The 20,233-nt window shown below is 46.1% G+C and overlaps 1 protein-coding gene across 1 annotated transcript; it reads right to left on the reverse strand.

Annotated features, from left to right (window-relative positions):
• Window positions 1-8,838: 8,838 nt before the first annotated feature.
• Window positions 8,839-16,692, reverse strand: LOC126487548 (PRAME family member 8-like). Its single transcript, XM_050120430.1, has 4 exons — window positions 16,554-16,692; window positions 12,512-12,824; window positions 11,303-11,890; window positions 8,839-9,844 (listed from the first exon to the last, which is right to left on the reverse strand). Exons 2-4 carry the CDS (start codon window positions 12,796-12,798, stop codon window positions 9,277-9,279), a joined length of 1,443 nt encoding a protein of 480 aa, XP_049976387.1. The 5' UTR covers window positions 12,799-12,824; window positions 16,554-16,692; the 3' UTR covers window positions 8,839-9,276.
• Between the last annotated feature and the right edge of the window lie 3,541 nt (window positions 16,693-20,233).

A 20,233-nucleotide genomic window follows, 5' to 3' on the forward strand; every position in this document is an offset into this window, starting at 1 on the left:
ATTTGACAAATAGGGATTCCTGTGTCAATCGGATTCGACCTTGTGAAGGGGAATTCTTTCGTCATTCCAGGAGAGGGATGGAGCCAGTGAAGATGGGTCCTTACTCGGGAATAAAGAAATATTTAAATATCAAAATTGACCTAAAGATCAGAAACAGCAAGTGCGATGAATGTACCACGTACTTGTGGCGATGGGCCCAGCAGAGACAAAATTCTGTTAATCTGTGCTGTCCAAAGATTGATATTTTGACATCAGAATGCTTTCCCACAGCCATAGACTTCTTAAAGTCTGTAGATCTCCACAGTGTAAGGGAGCTGAAGTTGAGATATATATGGATAAAAGCCATGGGTCCTTTTGGACCGAACCTGAGACAGATGAAAAACCTTCACACACTCCATTTGCTGTACTTTGTGAAGGATTCAAGCATCAGTGGATCTGAAGAGCTGGAAGAGGAGTGCATGAACAAATTGGTATCACAATTACCCAAATTCCACTGTCTCCAGCATCTTTATATCAATTATTCTCCTGCTCTAGTTGGCAGCCTGGCTAATTGTCTCAGGTGAGGAGGATAAAGGGAGGTTCTCCAGACAAATAACCCACCTTTTGCCTATAGGTTAGGAGGTCCTTGAACATCAGGCTATGCACTGTCAACCTTGTACATCCAAGGAGATGAGCTGTGTGCCAGCTGTGCACCTGTGACCAGGCACCAGGGTGCCGATAATTGCTCATTAGAGAAAGGTTATTGGGTGCATAGAAAGAGATTGAATTAGTGGGAAATGGGTGACACCTGCATTGAAGTTGTGGGACCAGGACATGGCAGTGTTGAGGAAAGAAAGTCAGGGAACCCTACAGGGAAACAGCTATGGTGTCGCTGATGCTCGCTTGGGGGTAGGTAGTCCTTACAGTCACCATATTCACTCCTCCTGATGGGAAAAATCACTGCTTTTTCTCCTGTGGCCTGAGCCTGGCCCATGCTAGATTTCTGAATTTTCATGAGCTGACCACAAAAGAGAGAGTCATTGGGTTGACCTCCTTCAGAATGAATGAGGGAGAAGTACCATCTGCTACATTGTCAGTTCTAACCATCCTCTTCAACACCATTTGACAGAAATCTCATTCTCTCTCTAGGTGCCTGAAGAAGCCCTTGGAGACCCTGTCCATCACTCTCTGTTACATCATACAGAGGGACTTGAATTACCTGCCCCAATGCCTGAACCTTTCTGCACTTAAACATCTCGACCTGTCTCACACAATGTTGGACAGGAGTATTAAGCCACTTGGCTATCTCCTTGAGAGAGTGAAAGACACCTTAGAAACTCTTGACCTGGCTGGATGTCGGCTGGAGGATTCTCAATTTAGTGCTTTGATGCCTGCCCTGAGTCAATGCTCCCAGCTCCTCAAGATTGATTTCTTCAGGAATGAACTGTCTCTACCCGTCCTGAAGCAACTGCTTCAGCACACAGCCAAGCTAAACAAGCTAACCGAAGAGATATACCCTGTCCCTCTGGAGTACTATGATGGATGCCAAGTGCTTGTACACAGATTTGATGAACTTGGTCCTGAGCTTCTGGATTTACTGAGGTCCGAAAGACAGCTCAAGGCAGTCTGTTTTAAGGCAGCCGTCTGCCATACATGTTATGTGCGCTATGCCTATGACCTGAAGGGCAGCCATTGCTGGGGAAATCCTGCGGCGGCACATTGTGCCGTGATGCCGAGGGAATACTCTTATGAGATATGGTTGAAATCCTTTGGATTATAGAACGTTGAGACTGCTCCCCACAGAGACCCACCCCTACCATGAGTAGCAGGGCCCTTCTGTCCACGGCAGAAAATAAATGTGCTGTGATTCTGGTTTGCTGGTGTCAGCTTCACAGCACACAGTGCACTCATTCCCAGCATTCTCTGTGTCTGTTTTTTCTCTCTTCACCCTACTCACCTGTTAGACTCAAAGCTGTATGGGCCATGAAATTCTTTGGGGTCCAGGGAACATGACTTCAGACCCTTTAGTCTAGTCGTCTGAGTTCTAAGATTGCTAACCATTACCATGAGGTCCGGCTTGTAAGCCTCATAGCAGTGGGGCCTTATTCTTCAAAGCTCCTACCCAGTGGTTGTGGCTCGTGACCTTCACATAAAAACATCTTTTACAGGGGCTGAGGAGATGGCTCAGTGGTAAAGAGCAAGGACTGCTCTTCCAGAGGACCTGAGTTCTATTCCTAGCAGCCACATGGTAGCTCAATCCTCTGATCTGGTCTCCTCTACTTGTGTGACAGGCAGAACACTGCATCATAATAATATACATAATAGTAATCATAATCCTTGAGAAATATTCATTACTTGGGCATGTTTCATTTTCTTGGTCTCTAAGAAGTGTTCTTTAGTATTTTCTGTATTTTGGTGTTTCTGCCCCTGATGCTCCCCTATTCCCTTTGTATAATTTGGTGCCACATTTTTCTTAATCAGACTTATTGTTGTTAGAAAATGATGAATAGAATCCTACACTCATTCATCACAGGTATTCCGTGCTTATTTCCCCAAACCATGGCTGAAGGAATGTTCAAGGATACTACACACCCAAGTAATGTTGGGTACCAAGTGATAACCAAGAGGGAAAATGTCCTTGTATTAGACCCTTGCTAGGATTTCAAGTTGACATTATTTACAATACACCAACATTCAGAGACCTAATCTCACAGTGAGACGGGCACATTGGAACCCCAAGATATGTATTTCTTCATACACCCAGAAGAGTTTGTATACTGGCTAGGAAGAGCACTTTCTTTAGCATATCCCCTGCTAGAGAGATGTCAAATGCCATTCAATAGGAGTCTTACATCAATCCATCTGCTGAGATCTGAACAGATTCTGTTGTTGCAGCTTTTTATGTTCTCGAGAGTGTCACACCCTGTTTCATGCCTGTATGCATGGCAGACAGTAATGTCCCTTTAAAAGATGAATCTCCACCCATTTCACTTTCTCTCTCCCTCTCTCTCCCTCTCCTGTGTCTGCAGATCCTGTCCCCAGAGAGTGGTCCCTTCTCTGCCCTTTCCCCTTCTGTCAGTAAACTTATCACTTAAACTCTTTCTGCATAACCCTTTTGTCTGTCCCTCACTTGCCATGGGCTCTCACCTGCCACCAAGGCAAACACTTGTAAAATAAAAAAGTAAATCCTAACACACACACACAATTAACCTACATGAACTAGAACAACCTCACACACACAAATAACCCACATGAACTAAAACAACCTCTCACACACACACACACAAATAACCTACATGAACTAGAACGACCTCACACACACACATAAACACAGACACAAATAACTTACATGAACCAGAACAACCTCCTTTAACCATTGAACTGTTGAAATTTCACTATGGTATTCTCACACATACACATAATTTACTCTGCTCTTATTCGTTGACCTCCCCCATTCTCCTCCCTCTGTTCCTTTCTTGCCCTCCAACAATGCTGAAAGCTTCATTATTCATGCCCCTATTGATTTTGCACTTACACATATCAAAAAGTCCCAATCAAGAAGACTCCCTCTACCCAACAGCCAACCTACCTACCTACACTCACTGGAATTCAAACTAAATTCACATTTTACATCTTCAAGCATGGGCTGAGCTGAACATATCTAATTGTCTAAAACACCTTCCAGTACTGGAGAAGACAAGGCTACATAGCAAGAACTTACCTGCACCTCCCCCCTTTTCGTTTCATATATCCCACAAACAGACCAAGCCACACAATTGTCACCCACATGCACAGGACCTAGGCCGGTCCCCTGCGTGCTTATTAGCGGTTCATCGAAATTCCAAGACCTCCAACAAGCTCAGGTCAGCTGTCTCTGTGGGTTTTCCCATCATGATCTTGCCCACCCCCACCCTTGCTCATATAATCCCCTAACCTCTTTTCAACTGGTCTCCCAGAGCTCGGCCCAGTGGTTGGCTGTGGACTCTGCATCTACTTCCATTGGGTACTGGATGAAGGGTCTATGATAACAATTGGGGTAGTCACCAGTCTGATTACAGGGGAAGGCCAGGTCAGGCACCCGCTCCAGAATTTCTAGGAGACTTGTGGATCCTTGGGAACTTCCCTAGCACCAGGATTCTCCCTATTCTATAAGGGTCTCTTCTATCAAAATATCTCTCTCCTTATTCTGCCCCTCCATCCTGCCCCCATCTCAGCCATTTAATTCCTCATGTTTCAAGCCCCTCATTCCTCCTCTTTTCTCTCCCCACAGTTTACCCAGGATATCTCATCTATTTCCTCTTTGCTTTACATCTACTGTCCACTTATGATTGAATACAAACCATATTTGTCTTTCTGAGTCTGGGTTACCTCACTCAGGATGGGTTTTTTTTTTTAGTTCCATTAATTTGCTTGCAAATTTCATGATATAAATTTTTTCTGCTGAATAATACACCATTGTGTAGCTATATCACATTTTCTTTATCCATTCTTCAATAGGGGGTCATCTAGGTTGTTTTCAGGTCCTGGCTATTACAAATAATGCTGCTATGAACATTGTCGATTGCGTTGGGTGGGTTACTCAGTTTAGGGGTTGTAACCCACCTTGCAATCAGTTATTCCAGGGTCTCGGAGGGGCGCTACCTGGAAGGGAATGAGCTAGGACAGAAGAAGGAGGCCAAGCAGATTTGTCAAAACCTCCGTTTATTAGGATCATGGTTGCTGCTTATATAGCCCCTGAAGGGTAGGGAAACTGGACTCTTGCTGTGTGTTCCAGGTCACATAGGCAGGTTACATTTGGACAGGTAGGCCAAGAAGTCACAAGTTGCCACACCTGGTTCCCTGGATAGCTGGACACACTCCGCTAACAGATAAGTTAATTGGGTGTGGGGCAGGTTCTGTCAATAGAACATAATTATGGGTGTGAGGTTCCCTGCAGACTCCCCAGGGTGATGGTTCCTGTAATGATTTTTAGGGGGAAATGGCTTGTGACAGAACATAGTTGAGCAAGTGACCTTGTGGTATAGTTGAGCATCCTTTGGGGTATATGCCCAAGAATGGAATCGCTTGGTCTTGAGGTAGATTGATTTCCAATTTTCAGAGAAACTGCCGTACTGATTTGCAAAGTGCCTGTACAAGTTTGCACTACCACCAGCAGTGAAGGATTGTCTCTCTTACCCCTCATCCTCTTCAACATAGGCTGTCATTAACATGCTTTATCTTAGCCAGTCTGACATTTATAAGATGATGATATTTCAGAGTCGTTTTGATCTTCATTTCTCTGGTAGCTAAGGATGTTGAACAGTTCTTTAAATGAATCCTGGCCATTCAAGACTCTTCTGTTGAGAATTTGCTATTAAATCTGTACCCCAATTTCTGAGATTATTTTGTGTTTTGATGCCTAGTTTCTTGAGTTTCCAGCTTTTTATTCCATACTTTTGTATCTGTTCATATTTGCTTTGTGACTGAGTACTTGGTCAGTTTTAGAGCAGGTTCCACCGGGTGCAGAAAAGAAGGTATATACTTTTGTTTTCAGTTGAGATCCAAGAAGGTTGGGCTCCCAGGCCCATTACACTGCTGGATCTCATAGTGCAGGTGCTACTAAGGGATGAAAACCTTGGCCATCTATGTCCTGAGTACCTGCCACAAGCTCTTTCCATCACTGTTCAAGGGGGACTTCATTAACACACAAACTAACACCCAGGAGGCAATGTCACAGCTTGGCCCATTCCCTGCCTCACTTTGGGGTCTTCAATGAAGATATCCCACCTAGAGACTTTCAAGGCTATGCTGGCTGGAGTGAATGTGCTCCTAACCTGGAAGATTCATCCCAGGTAAGCAATGATAATGAGTTTCTGGAACACACTTTGTAGATCAGGCTCACCTCAATCTCAGAGATCCACTTGCAGCTGTCTCTTAGAGTGCTGGGACTAAAGGTGTGTGCCACCACTGCCTGGTGCCTAGAGCCACTTTTTTTTTTTTTTTTTTGGTTTTTCTGAGACAGGGTTTCTCTGCAGCTAGCTCTTGTAGACCAGTCTGGCCTCAAACTTACGGAGATCCACCTGCCTCTGCCTCCCTAGTGCTCTGATTAAAGGTGTGGGCCACCACCGCCTGGCCCAATAAGCTGTTTTTGCTACCACACCAAACCATTCTCTTTTACATTAGGGAGCAGTGGGCACCTGAGGTGTGGTCAGCCACTAGATTTAACAGTGAGGGGGGCATCAGCATGTCTGAGCATGATCTTAATTCCACTGTCCCTAAATTGAGATCTCAGAGGACCACCCAGGGATCAGAGGACTGAACTGAGGTAGGAGACGTATAGAGGGCTATCATGCTATAACACTAACTGGGTGGGTAAGAGCTACAGAGTGGGCTGTGAGCTAAGGGGATGGGAACAGGCATAAGAGACACCGAAGGAGATGAGGACTCACAACTGCATGGTCCCGAGTAAGCATTTTGCTCAGATCTGTGTGAACAGGAAGGAATTCCTGCTGTGGGTGAAGGCCTATTCTGAGGAGTGAGGTAAACCAGAAGTGCATGACTCTGGCCTGGAAGGTGAGGGTAGGAAGAATATTATGAACAGAGAGATATAGGCTCTGTTGATACAGGGGTCAGTGAGTTAGGTCAGAGATCAGCACCCGCCCCCCCCCCACCCGCAGTATGTCGCTAAGGCTTGGTATTTAGCCAGTCTGGCCTCTCTTACCCTGTAACCCCAGTTTGATTCTGTAACCTCCAGAGGCACACAAATGGTACAAACTGCCCCCTCCCTGTGTATGTGTGTGTCTGTGTGTGAGAGTGCTTTCATTTGGTTACAGTTTGGTGGGTTTGGGGGAGGGATATTTTCTTTTCTTGGGTTTTAAGAGTTTTGTTGTATTGGGTTTTGTTTTTTGAAACAGAGACACAGTTTCTCTGTAGCTTTGGAGCCCTCCTGAAACTCACTCTGTAGGCCAGGCTGATGTCAAACTCAGATCTGCCTCTCTGCCTCCTGAGTGCTGGGATTAAACATGTGTGCCATCACCATACCCTGGTGCTTCTGTTTTTTGAGAAAGAATTTAAAGTTGGATGGGTGGGGGGAGAAGATCTGGAAAGACTTGTGGGAGAGGAAGAAAATGATTTAAAGTTAAAAGTTTTTTTTTTTTTTTTTTTTTTTTTTAAGTTAAAAGTTTTTGAAGTTAAAAAAAATGGGGGGAATGGACAGAAAAAAAAATCTATCACCTCAGACTGCACACCAACCTTCAAGACTGCCTGAAGCTGGGTTGGTTGTGTTCTCATTGAGTCTCTGTAGAGATGGGAACCAGCTTAGAAGAACAGACTCCAGCAGGTCAGGCAGCAGCCTCCAGGCTGGCACTCCACACTTCTTGGCTCCTCGGAGGCCTTTTGTTTTTCCTGCAAACTCTCCTGCCTCTACTTCCCAAGTGCAGGAATCTGAGGAGTGCCTTGTCCCTCGCCCAGCCTTCACAGAAGCTTGAAGGACCTTTGGAATCCCACTTTCACTGGGCTGTGGTTTGCACATTCCTTTAATACCAGCACTGAGACAGCAGAGAAACAATCTCATGAGTTCCAGGTCAACTTGGGATAAAGAGACTTATAAAAGTATTTTTTAATATTTAGTGTTGGGAATGTGTGCATGACACAGCACTTGTCTTGGCCAGTGTATTTATCTCAGCACTTTCAGAAGCCTCTAGATTACACGTTAGGCTTGGTAGTGGGAGGAGGGACTACAGGTAGCTGAGAGCTGGAGAGATGGCTCAGTGGATAAGAGCACTGGTTGCTCTTCCAGAGGCAGAATGTTGTATACACGACATGATCTTAACTTCTAAGCCATCTCTCCAGTTCTCCACATATATGTATATATACATATATGTTTTTGAGACAGTTTCTTTATGCAGTCCTGGATATCCTGGAACTGGCTCTCAGATGAGGCTGGCTTCAAACCCTGATTTACCTGCCTCTCCGACTGCAAGGATTATAGGCCTGCGCCACTACCTTCCAGGCCTCCCTTATATATTAACACATATAGAAATGAAAACAAGAGGGCATGAAACAAAAATCTTTATTGCTACAATATACAAATACAGGGGAGTGCAATGGGTAGACTTAGGCACTCATTAACAAAACAGGTTTAGTCCAGACATCCACAATACAGTTCTTAAGGTCTATCAACCCTTTAAGACAAGACAGGGACATTTGTCCATATACTGGAGACCTTTATGTTTAGGGACAGCCAGAGGGATGGAAGCATCAAATAGTGCCCCACAGACATGCGATTTACCATGGTGACATACTTCAGAAATCTCTGCGTGTAGGTTAAGGCAGGAGGATTTCAAGGCCAGCCTGCGCAATTATACCACTATGAAAGAGATGGAGAGGGAGCAAGCTCTGTGGCTTATCTGTGACCTCCCAGTACAAATGGACTAGATAGAATACCTCACAGGAGTGCAGTGCTCGTTTTAGGCTGGAAACTCTGTCCACAGAGGTACTAAGCAGACACACAGCGGGACATAACCGACACCCAGGCAGAAGAGAAGACAAGCTCTCCTGCCTCCACTTTCATTAATCAGGATTCTCTCAAGGTCAAAGGAACAGAACCCATAGAACTACACATAGTAGAAATAGATGAACTTTAGTAGACCAAGGATGTAGGAGTCGTCCATCCACAAGGGTGGACGTCTCTTACAGTTTCCTTCCTCCCCATCTTTTTATATATGCTGCCAAGAGAAGGCATGGTTTCAATACAGGCTGGGTGTGTGTTTCCTCAAATAATGTGATGAAGCGTCTCACCTCACAGGAATGCTCAGCAGCATGGGTTCTAGTTGATTACAGGCATAGCCATGTTGACAAACCAGGTTAGCCATCAGAGACCTTGGACAAGGGGTCAAGGAACACAGGGTCTTTCGAGCTCAAGAATCAAAGGAAAACCATGGCACTGAATCCAGGTTAATGGCATGGAAGGACACCAGAACATCCAGTCAAAATCAGACCCTTCCTCTACAACTACCATGTGGGAGAAAGTCACTTACGATCATGTCCTGGCAAAACCCTTTTAGAAAATGCAAAACTGGGGCTAGAGAGACAGCTCTGCAGCTCAGAGTGCCTGTTCCTACAGAGGACCCAGGTTAGATTCCCAGCCCCACATGGTAGTTCACAGCCACCTGTAACTCCAATTCCAGGGAATCCAATCCTTTGTCTGACCTCCACAAGCACCAAGCACGCATATGTGCAAGGAAATCACTCACACCCTTGATGCAATACCTATTGCTAGGTTTTCAATTCTCAGTATCAAGAAGCATCCTTCTCCACTTACTGCCAACAATAACAAAGTCTGGTCTCCAGGTCATAGATACAGCGCTGACAACATTTGTGACACATATATGTAGCAAAGGAGACTCTCTTGGGCTGCCTGACAGTAATCAGTGTATCCATGAGCTCAGGACAAAGTTGAGCAAATCTTCCCACACGGACATCACCCCTGTCATCATAGCATTCTAGAGGGGCGGGGTACAGCTCTTGGATCAGCTGGTTGAGGTTGGCTGTGTGATACAGAAGGTCTTTCAGGACAGCCATGGAGATATCATTGTCATAGAAATTGACCCTAGTGAGTTGGGAGCACTGGCTCAGGGCAGGCAGGAGGGTAATGAGCTGAGAGTCCACCATCCAGCAGCCCTCCAACTCTAGGGTCTGCAGAGTGCCCGCAACACTGTTTAGGAGATCACGGAAAGGCGTAGGATATAGGTCAATTAATTTCACAAGCCTCAGATTCAGGTGTTTCAGCTGATGGAGACTCTGACTCTGGGACAAGGAATTCAAGTCTAACTGTGAAAGCTTGCACACAGTGATGGATAGGGTCTCCAAAGGGGTCTTCAGGTACCTAGGGAGAGACCAAGAGATTAGTTCTGGCACAATGAGATGGAGAGAGCTGCTGTTAGAGGTAGCATAGAGGTAAAGGTGACCACTTGATTAGAAGTCATGCAACTATATATAATGGAGATCAAGACCCAGGATCCAGGATGCTGCTTATTGGGGAGTCTCACCATTCTTGGCAGAGAGAGAGGCCTGCAAGTACCAGTAATGGGACTTCTTCAGTCCATGGGTAGCAGCTTCCATTACTATGAAGAAGAGAGCCTGTGCTGGCCACATTAGCCCAGGGCGCACACTGGGAAAACTAACCCATGAAAGATCTGGAAGTCTTGAATCATCTTTTGCCTCCCCTGGAACAGTCTCTGCCCTTATTCAGTTTTTTTTTTTTTCTTTTAAGATTTTTTTTCCAGTTTTTATTTTATTTATTTTTTTATTTTTTTTATTGAAAAAAATTTCTGCCTCCTCCCCGCCTCCCATTTCCCTCCCCCTCCAGTCTGAAGAGCAGTCAGGGTTCCCTGCCCTGTGGAAAGTCCAAAGTCCTCCCCCCTCCATCCAGGTCTAGGAAGGTGAACATCCAAACAGGCTAGGCTCCCACAAAGCCAGAACAAGAAGTAGGATCAAAACCCAGTGCCATTGTCCTTGGCTTCTCAGCAGCCCTCATTGTCCGCCATATTCAGAGAGTCCGGTTTTATCCCATGTTTTTTCAGTCACAGTCCAGCTGGCCTTGGTGAGTTCCCAATAGATCAGCTTTGTTTATTATGTATACAATATTCTGTGTGTATCTCTGCAGGCCAGAAGAGGGCACCAGACCCCATTACAGATGGTTGTGATCCACCATGTGGTTGCTGGGAATTGAACTGAGGACCTCTGGAAGAGCAGTCAGTGCTCTCAACCTCTGAGCCACCTCTCCAGTCCCCTTACTCAGTTTTTCATCCCTACCTCTCACCCACACAATTGGTATCATTCATTTCTACCCATCTCTATTCAAGCCCTACATGTGGGAAGTTAGAAGACACACAAATGCCAAGCACCAAGTTCCCCCGTGGATCTGTGGAGGTAAGGATCCTCTCTAGTTCTGGGCCCACTGTTCTGACTGATTCCCTGCCCCTTAGACAGAATCCCAAGGAAGAACACAGAGCACATACTTCCTACATCTGATGCCCTCCCCAGTTGGTCTTGTAGCAGGACTGCTCAACACATCTCCTATTTGGCTCAGGGAAGAACACAGAGCGCATCCTCCCTACTCTGACGCCCTCCCTAGCTGGTCTTGTAGCAGGACTGCTCAACACATTGCCTATTCGGCTCAGCCTCTGCTTAGTGAGTGGCCACTGAACAAACTGAGCTCCCAAATCAGTTAAGATAGAAACAAAACCCGACTTAGACACTGCAGTGACTCCATGATTGTGAAATCCAGTGGCTGGCTGGCTTCACTCAGGTACCCACTACTCTCTTTGCCACCCCGCCTTACCTGAACAACTGTTTCATGTGCTCACTGGAAAAGTAGACGCCATTCATGGAGAGATGCTGCAGACAGTTGAGTTTAGAAAACTGAGAAACAAACTTAGTGATACACTTCTGTATGTCTGAGGGGGTATTTAGAACCTTGAAGGTGTTCTTGTGGATCCGTGTTAAAAGGAGTTTTTGAAGATTTCTCATCTGGTCCAGGTAAGATACAAAATGCACCAGAGTGGACAGACTCCAACCTGTATTCAGTTCCAACTCCTGGATGCTGTCAGGCTGGAAAACCATCAGGACTTTCCTGACAGTGTACACGGGCAATGCCCAGATCTGCATCTTCACACAGCACAGCCTGATGAAACTTCTTCTCTGCTGGGCCCACTGTAACAAGTATGTTTGCTGTTCATTCAGATGGAACCTGAGGCAAAGGTCTGCGACCACCTTCAAACGCTGCCTCAGGGCGTATCTAGGAGAGCGCTTCACCGCTGGCTTCTTACCCACAGCCTCTGCCGAGCACTCTCTATCCTCTGTGCCAGCCCAAACATCCCAGAACTTGTGCTGCACATTCCTCAAGTCGAGCACCTGGAGCTTCCCCCTCCTGTGAGTAAGACAGGTAGAAACGGTGGAAGACATAAAAGACCAAACCCAGCCAGGGGGTGGGGGCGCACATCTTTAATCCCAGCATTCTGGCAGAAGCAGGAGGATCTCGTGAGTTTGAGGCCAGCCTGGTCTACAGAGGCAGCCAGGGCAGTCAGAGAAACCCTGTCTCAAAAAAACAAATAACAGCAACAAACAAACAAACAAAGACCACACCCAGGCCAGGTTTTCCTCTCATCTCTCCTGTCATCTGTTCCCAGCTGTTCTGTGTGTTTATGCTTCTCAGTCCTGGGTCTCCCAGAGCAGCTCCAGGCAAGGGCTCTTTGCCAGAACTGCATATAAAGACCTGTCCAGCTTCCTCCCTGCAGTGACTCTTGACTCAGTCTTCCACTTCTAGAGCCAGGGTAAGGCTTGTTTCACTGTGGCCACAACTGCTTTAAGCTGGACTCCACACCCAACTGTCCTTTTATACTAGGGCTCAACAGGGGGTCAAGGCTTCTGCAATCTTCCAAGATGATACCATCAAAATCCTCTCATCTACCTTTGACCTCATTCTCCCTTACCCCAGATGTCCTTCCCCTGTACCGTGCCCACCATTCTTCCCTACCTGGATCTTGCTTACCTGGGGAGCACCTTCTGTGTTCGCAGCATGTCTACTCCATCCAGGACAGCCTGCAAGGTCTCCAGGTGGAAAGTCTTCATCAGGGTCCCCACGGGAAGGAAGCTGAACGGCCAAACTGCTACCATAGCCCTCAGAATGTTACTTTGTCCGTGGTTGAAGGCTTCCTTGAACAGTGGTGGGAACATCACCCTGGGCAGGCACTGCAGAGCAGAGATGGCCAGGGCTTCGTCCCTCAGCAGGCTCTGCACTGCCAGATGCAGGAGTGTGGGTGGGTCCTGACCACTCATTCTTCAGATCTTCAATCTGAAGCAATCTGGTGAAATATAAAGGAGGCTATGTCTTAGGAAACCCCACTTCTCACCTGTCTTAGTTACTGTTCTATTGCTGTGATGAGACACCATGACCAAGGCACCTCATAAAAGCATTTAGTTGGGGCTTGACTACAATTTCAGAATGCTAATTCAAGACCATCATGGTAGGTAGGCATGGCACAAGAACAGTAGCTTACAACCCATCTGCAAGCAAACTGCAAAAGGAGGGCCTGGCATGGGCTTTTGAAACCTTAAAAGTCCACCCCTAGTGACATACCTTCTCAAAAAGGCCACATCTCCTAGTCCTTCCAAAACATTGCACCAACTGGAAACCAAACATTAAAATAGAGAAACAGCATATGGCCACACCTTTGTAACTGTGCTATCTAAATCCAGCCACTGTTCCTCCAAATTCAATTCCCTGTGGGACAGGGTATCCAGAAACCTAAGAGTTAAACCCCATCCTTTTATGGCAACAGGGACACTAATCACCTCTCAAGATGCTCATGGCAAAGCCAAGGAATTATTTCATGTTGGGAGCTATAGATCCCTGGCCCCTTGACTTTCTTTGCCTGCAGCTGCTATGAGCAGCTTGATAGCAGACTGGTGGGCCTGCAGCTGATAGATTCCAAGAGCTGGGCTTGGCTAAGGATTCCTATATAAGCTGTGCCTGAGCACAATAAAGTGGGACATTTGGCATTCTTCTATCAAGGGTAGCCCGTGTCCCTCCACCTGTCTCTCTCCGCACGTCTCCGTGCTTGTGTGTGTTTAAGTCTCAGCTTAGTTTGGTTTGCGTACTGGTCCTGTAGTGGCGTGGGCGCTACACGACCGTTTTCGTTTCCAGGTTTTTATAATTTCATGCCTAACCTTCCCAGATTATACTTGTTTTATTTCTTTATTATTTTGGATATTTGAGACAGGGTTTCTTTGTAGTTTTGGAGCCACCACTACCCAGCAACTTAACTGCTCTTGTACAGGACCCAGATTCAATTCCTAGGACCTGCATGATGGCTCACAACTACCTGTAACATAGCACCAGTTCCAGGGGATTCAACAGGCACACGTGTGTGGCACACACACATGCATGTAGGCATAAAGTAAAATAAATAAATCTAAAAAAAAATTTAAACCTGGGTGGTGGCAGCGCACATCTTTAATCCTAACATTTGGGAAGCAGAGACAGGTGGATCTCTGTGAGTTCGAAGCCAGCCTGGTCTACAGCATAAGTTCCAGTAAAGTCAGGACTGTTCTAACAAAAAACCTTGTCTTGGGGAAAAAAAAAGGAGCAAGCCGGGCAATGGTGGCGCACACCTTTAATCCCACATGTGGGAGACAGAGGCAGGCGGATCTCTGTGAGTTCGAGGCCAGCCTGGTCTACAAGAGCTAGTTCCAGGACAGGCTCCAAAGCTACAGAGAAACCCTGTCTGGGGGGGGGGGGGAGGAAGGAGTACTGGCTGCTCTTCCGGATGACCTGAGTTTGGTTCCCAGCATTGACATGTTGGCTCACAACCGCCTGTAACTTCAGCACCAGGGTCTCTGCCCTCTTCTAGCCTTCATGAGCACCAGGCAAAAACACCCATACACAAATAAAATTTAAAAATAAGAACAAAATAATCTTTTAGGTACTGGGGACTCATCCTAGGGCCTGGCCCATGCTAGACAAGTGCTCAACAGTAAGCTACATTTCCAACATTTATTTCACTTTATGCAGAGACAAGGTCACTTTGTGTACCCCATGACAGCCTGGAACTGGGCTTTCTTTCCCCATTGTGTCCCTAGTGCTACGATTCCATGAGTGCTAGCAGCCCACCTAGCTTTGTTTTCATTTGAAAGGCAGTCTTGTTAAATTGACCAGGCTGAACCAACCACATTCCTACAGCTTCAGTCCCCAGAAGAGATGAGATGTCTTGTGTTACCAGTACTGTTGTAAAGAAACTTCAAGTTATAAACCCACACAACAACTTAATAAGTATAATTTAAGGGACTACAAACTAATTAACCAAATGTAGAGCCGGAAAGTCAGGAGTTCAAAACCAGTCTGGAATTAATGAGACTTTATGAGACTCAAAAGTCTGTTTGTTTCATTTTGTTTTGCCTTTTCAAGATGGGGTTTCTCTGTGTAGCTTTGGAGTTTGTCCTGGAACTCACTCTGTATGACCAGGTTAGGCTCAAGCTCACAGGGATCCACCTGCCTCTGGCTTCCAAGTGCTTGGGATTAAATGTGTGCATCACTAGAGTTTGGCAAGACTCAGTCTTAAACTCAACATAACCAAATAACAACAACAACAAAAATTCCATTCAATGGGCATTTCTCATTACAGAGCAAGTTCCAGGATAGCTAAGGATACACAGAGAAACCCTGTCATGAAAAAAATAAAATCCAAACACTAATGAGGTAGAATTAAGATCAGCTACTTAAGGTCAGACAAGACTACATAAGACCATGTCTACAAAATAAAATAAAAGTTTTAAGTTGCATATGATGGGACAGTCTAGAAACCTGTGTCCCAGTTCTAGGGAGGAATATCAAGAGCTCAAGGTCAATCAGACGGTGGTGGTTCTAGCTTTTAAACCTTTAATCCCAGGACTCAGAGAGGCAGAAGCAGAAGTCCAGCCTGGTATGCAAAGCATTCAGGACAGTCAGAGATTTAACAGGGAAACCATGGCGGGACGGACGCACACACGTACACACACACACACCATGAAAAGCAAACTAACAAATAAAAACCAAACAACAAAGAAAAGCCCCAGTTATATAGTGAGCTAAAGATCATCCTTGGCCACACAAGACTCGATTTCAAACAAAAATTGTGGGTTCCACTTCAATCTGTTCTGCATGTGACTATCTCTAAAATGAAAGTGAATTTTAAAATAAGCCTTAAGTAGTGAATCTGGGTGTCCTTCAACTCACCGTGTAAACCAGGCCAGCCTAAACTCAAGAGATCTTCCTGCCTCTGCCTTTAGAGTGCTGAGATTAGCCAGGCAGTGGTGGCGCACGCCTTTAATCCCAGCACTCAGGAGGCAGAGGCAGGCGGATCTCTGTCAGTTCGAGGCCAGCCTGGTCTACAAGAGCTAGTGCCAGGACAGGCTCCAAAGCCACAGAGAAACCCTGTCTCAAAAAACTAAATAAATAAAGAGTGCTGAGATTAAAGGCGAGCGCCGCCACCGCCAGGCTGTTTACAATTCTAACAGGAGGATGAGGCAGTCTGAGGCCTTCCTAGAGACTGAGACCCTATGTGAATAACCAAAGAACATCAATTTTAAACGGATACAAGTGAAAGCATAATTCATATTCGAGTAACTCCACTATTCGAGTTCCAACATGGGGAGGAGGAAGCAGAACTTCCAGTTTAACGGCACTCGGCTACGGAGTACAACCTTGTCTCAAAAAACAAACAAGAAAGAATTCGATATTAACCAGAGGTTGGTGAAACACACTGGTAAACACACCCAAACACACAACAGTACGGAGGCTGAGGCGGGAACTGCGAGTGGGGGCTGGGGGTGGAATGTTTGATTTCTGGCCCAACATGAGCTACATTCTAGGCAAGCCTGGGCAGCACAGGCTGCCGCCCCCGCCTCAAAAAAAAGTAAATTAATAAAAATGAAACCAACAGATTAAGAGCGAAAGACATTTAAGATGTTGGCAAACTTATTAGTAAGCCCAATGCTTGACACCTTGAGTCAAATGCCCCTGAATCAGTGTGCTCGGATGGTGGTCACTAACTTACCAGAAACAAGCACTAATTACAGAACTCAGAACCCCAGAAGAGTCAGGCAGCCATTCCAAGCTTGCGCTCCAAGGATGTGAGTGTCTTTCTCGGCTCCTCTGAAGACTTTTCGGCCATCTTCACTTCACACTTCCGTCCTGAAGCTTTCGCATCCGGTGTTCCGCCTTACACTTCCGGGCTGAAGCTTCTCCTCACCCTCACCCCCACCCCACCCCCGCCCCTCCGTATTCCTTCTCATACTTCCGGTTTGTAGCCCCGCCTGCCAAGCACAAGCTGTTACCCGATTGGATGACTGAGTCTCCGCCCTCTCTGGGCTTTTTCTGGCTCTGGATTTCAATGCGAATGCTCTGTGAGCTGGAGGAAAAAAAAAAAACGGGGAAGGTTCGCCAAAGGACGCTCGCCTTTGATTCCAGCCCTCTAGAGGCAGAGACAGGCCTATCTCTGTGTGTTCAATGCCAAGTTCTCTAGGGCTGAGAGGGAAAAACAAAGAACTTGAAAGCCGCGGGAAATGGTGACTGGTGCGCGCCTTTAATCTCAGCCCTCCGGTGGCCGGATTCAAGCAGATCACTGTGAGTTCAAACCCAGTCTGCTCTACATAGAGAACGCCAATATAGCCAGATCACGATAGTGGAACATTGTCTACAAAACAAAAAACACCATTAAAAATTTAAAAAACACTGGGCGGTGGTTGCGCACGCCTGTAATCCTAGCACTAGGGAGGCAGAGGCAAGCGGATCACTGTGAGTTCGAGCAGCCTGGTCTACAAGAGCTAGTTCCAGGACAGGCTCCAAAGCCACAGAGAAACCCTGTCTCGAAAAAAAAAAAAAAAACCTTGGATCTGTGAAAGTCAAAAACCCAATCTCTATCATTTATTTGATTGTTTGATTTATATTGTTTTACTTGTTTGCTTATGCCCTTCATTTTGGATTTGTTCCTTAAATGAAAAAAAAAAGTAAAAATAAAAGGAAAGGACGGTAGTGTTCCTAGGTATGATGGAGTTTGGTTAATGTATTTGTTTTACTTATTTATGCACTACATTTTTGGTTTTCTGAATGAACAAAAAGAAAAAGGTATGACTGTTCCTAGACCTGGTGGAGGAGAAGGTTACTGTAGATAAAAGGGAGAGCGCATCCGGAGGTAGAGACGTCTGGGAGAGTCCAGAGTGGACGTGACCCTGAGCCAGGTGAGGAACCAGGAGACAGGAAACCAGGTGCTGGTGCAGTCAGGAGGGCAAAAGGTCCAATAAATAAATAAAAGGGGGTGTGGGGCAGGTAATCAAAATAGCTGGATTATACTGAAAAGAACCTCTGGGAGAAGGGCACCCTAAACACTGGGATAGAGGGTACAATCAGGAACTGAGGGATGCTGGAGAACCCAGTGGCCAGGTCCGTTCTGATGTGTTAAACAGGCACCTCAGCCATTCGTCCCAAGGTTTAAGACTTAACATTTCCCAGATGGGGTCTTGCCCATCTTGGTTTGAAACTCCAACTCTTAGCAATTCTGCTGCCTCGGCCTTCTTCTTGTAGTGGTTACGGTTGTGAACCAACAGACCTGGCTGAACTATATTCATTTGTGCCCCCCCCCCTAGTTCTAACTGTGAGTCGGGGGGGGGGGGAGTTACTCTGTGCCTGGCAATAGACATAGAAAGTATAAAGCTGGAATTGTTGTTGACAATAATTATGAACATGTCCTGGAATTAGGGACTGAGCTGGATGCTCTACAAGTCACCTGCTGTGACAGCCACTGAGAAGGCTGAGGCAGGAGGATGGCTTGTATCCATTAATATTGTGACAAGGGACCCGGAAAGGACACTGAGTTTATAGAGTACTTGCTGCCCAGCAGCCTCAAAATTCTCTGTCCAGCAAGCACTGTGCTTACCAAACAGGACGCTGCAGGGCATACCTGTAATCCCACAACTCAAAGAGTTGGAATCAAAGGGATCAGGGGTTTTTTTGTTTTTCATTTTGTTTTTTCAAGACAATGTTTCTCTGTAGCTTTTGGTGCCTGTCCTGGAACTAGCTCTTGTAGACCAGGCTGGCCTCGAACTCAGAGATCCACCTGCCTCCCAAGTGCTGGGATTAAAGGTGTGAGCCACCAATGCCCAGCTGTTCTTGTTTTTTTGAGATAGGGCCTTGCTCTGGAGCTTGCTATAGCTCAATAAGTAGACCAGGTGGATCTTGAACTCAGGGAAACCAACTTGCTTCTGCCCCCTGGGGCAAGGATTAAAGGTGTGCACCACCACAGTCCGAGAGATTTTCTTTTCTTTGAGGTAAGCTCACACCCTGTAATTCAAGTGGGGCTCCTTCGCACGGTGTCTGCTTCTTTTGTCCTTGCCACTTGGCAGAGGAGACAGGAGGCAAATTCAAGTTCTGCCTGAGCCACAGAGTACGTCCGCTTCTGAGACAGGGCAGGGTGGTCTCAAACTCCTGGAGATGTGCCTGCCCCCGCCTCCTGCAGGGTAGGATTAGAACAATTTCTGTTTGTTGAGAGATTTGCCTGCCTCTGCCTCCCGGGTGCTGGGATTAAAGGTGTACGCCACCACTACACCTAACAATTTCTTAAAAACAAAAATTTTGTGTTGCTGTCAAGTGAGAAAGGCCTCTTGGATTAAAATTTATTTTTACTTTGAAAAAAAAAAAACACTGCATCCACACACCCTGTGCTGAAGATTAGAGGTCCAAGCCTCTAATGCAAAGGGATCTGTTTTCATGTTTTTGAGTGTTTTTTTTTTTGGTTGATTGGTTGGTTTTTGTTTTTTTTTTGTTTTTTTTTTTGTTTTTTTTTTTTTTTTAAGACAGGAAACAGTCCTCGCTGTCCCAGAGCAAGCTCCTGTAGACCAGGCTGACCTTGAATTTACAGAAGTCTTCCTGCCTCTGCCTCCGGAGTACTGGGATTAAAGGCCTGTGCCACCACCGCCCAGCAGGCCCAGCAGGATTTGTTTTCTTAAAACACGGTCACCAGGCACAACGCCTAGTAACCTTGGGGGTCAGAAAAGGGCATCAGATCCTCTGCAACCAGAGTTACACACGTGATTGTGGTCTGCCACGTGGGCGTGGGGAACACAGCTCAGACCATCTGCCAAAGCAGCAGTGCTTTTAGCCGTTCAACCGTCTCCTCCCGCTGTATCCAGGCGATTCTGAAAAGAAACCCTGTCTGGAAAACAACAACAACAAAGAAACAACCTTCCACAGCTGCAGAGTCCTGGAACTCAGAGATCCGCCAGCCTCCACCTACCTTGTGCTGGGATTAAAGGCGTGGACCGCCTTCTCCCAGCCACAGCTGCATTTTTAAAGACTTGATAAAGGCACTTGACTGACCACCTGAATCCCATTCTGTGCATCTGAATGGTAGGATTGCCCTTCTTTTATTTGTTTTTTGGTTTCTTCTTCTTTTGCTTTTTTTGAATTGTTTTGTTTTGATCGAGATAGGGTTTCTCTGGAGGTTTGGAGACTGTCCTGGAACTAGTTCTTGTAGAACAAGCTGGCCTCGAGCTCACAGAGATCCGCCTGCCTCTGCCTCCCGAGTGCTGGGATTAAAGGTGTGTGCCACCACCGCCCGGCTGAAAACACCTTTTTAAAAAGATTATTATGTATACAGTATTTTTTTTCTGCACGTATTTCTGCAGGCCAGAAGAGGGCACCAGATCTCATTACAGATGGTTGTGAGCCACTATGTGGTTG

The sequence above is a fragment of the Alexandromys fortis genome, unplaced genomic scaffold, assembly GCF_014885135.2.
Source record: "Alexandromys fortis isolate MF-2015 unplaced genomic scaffold, M_Fortis_MF-2015_v1.1 scaffold_174, whole genome shotgun sequence".
NCBI lineage: Eukaryota > Metazoa > Chordata > Mammalia > Rodentia > Cricetidae > Alexandromys > Alexandromys fortis.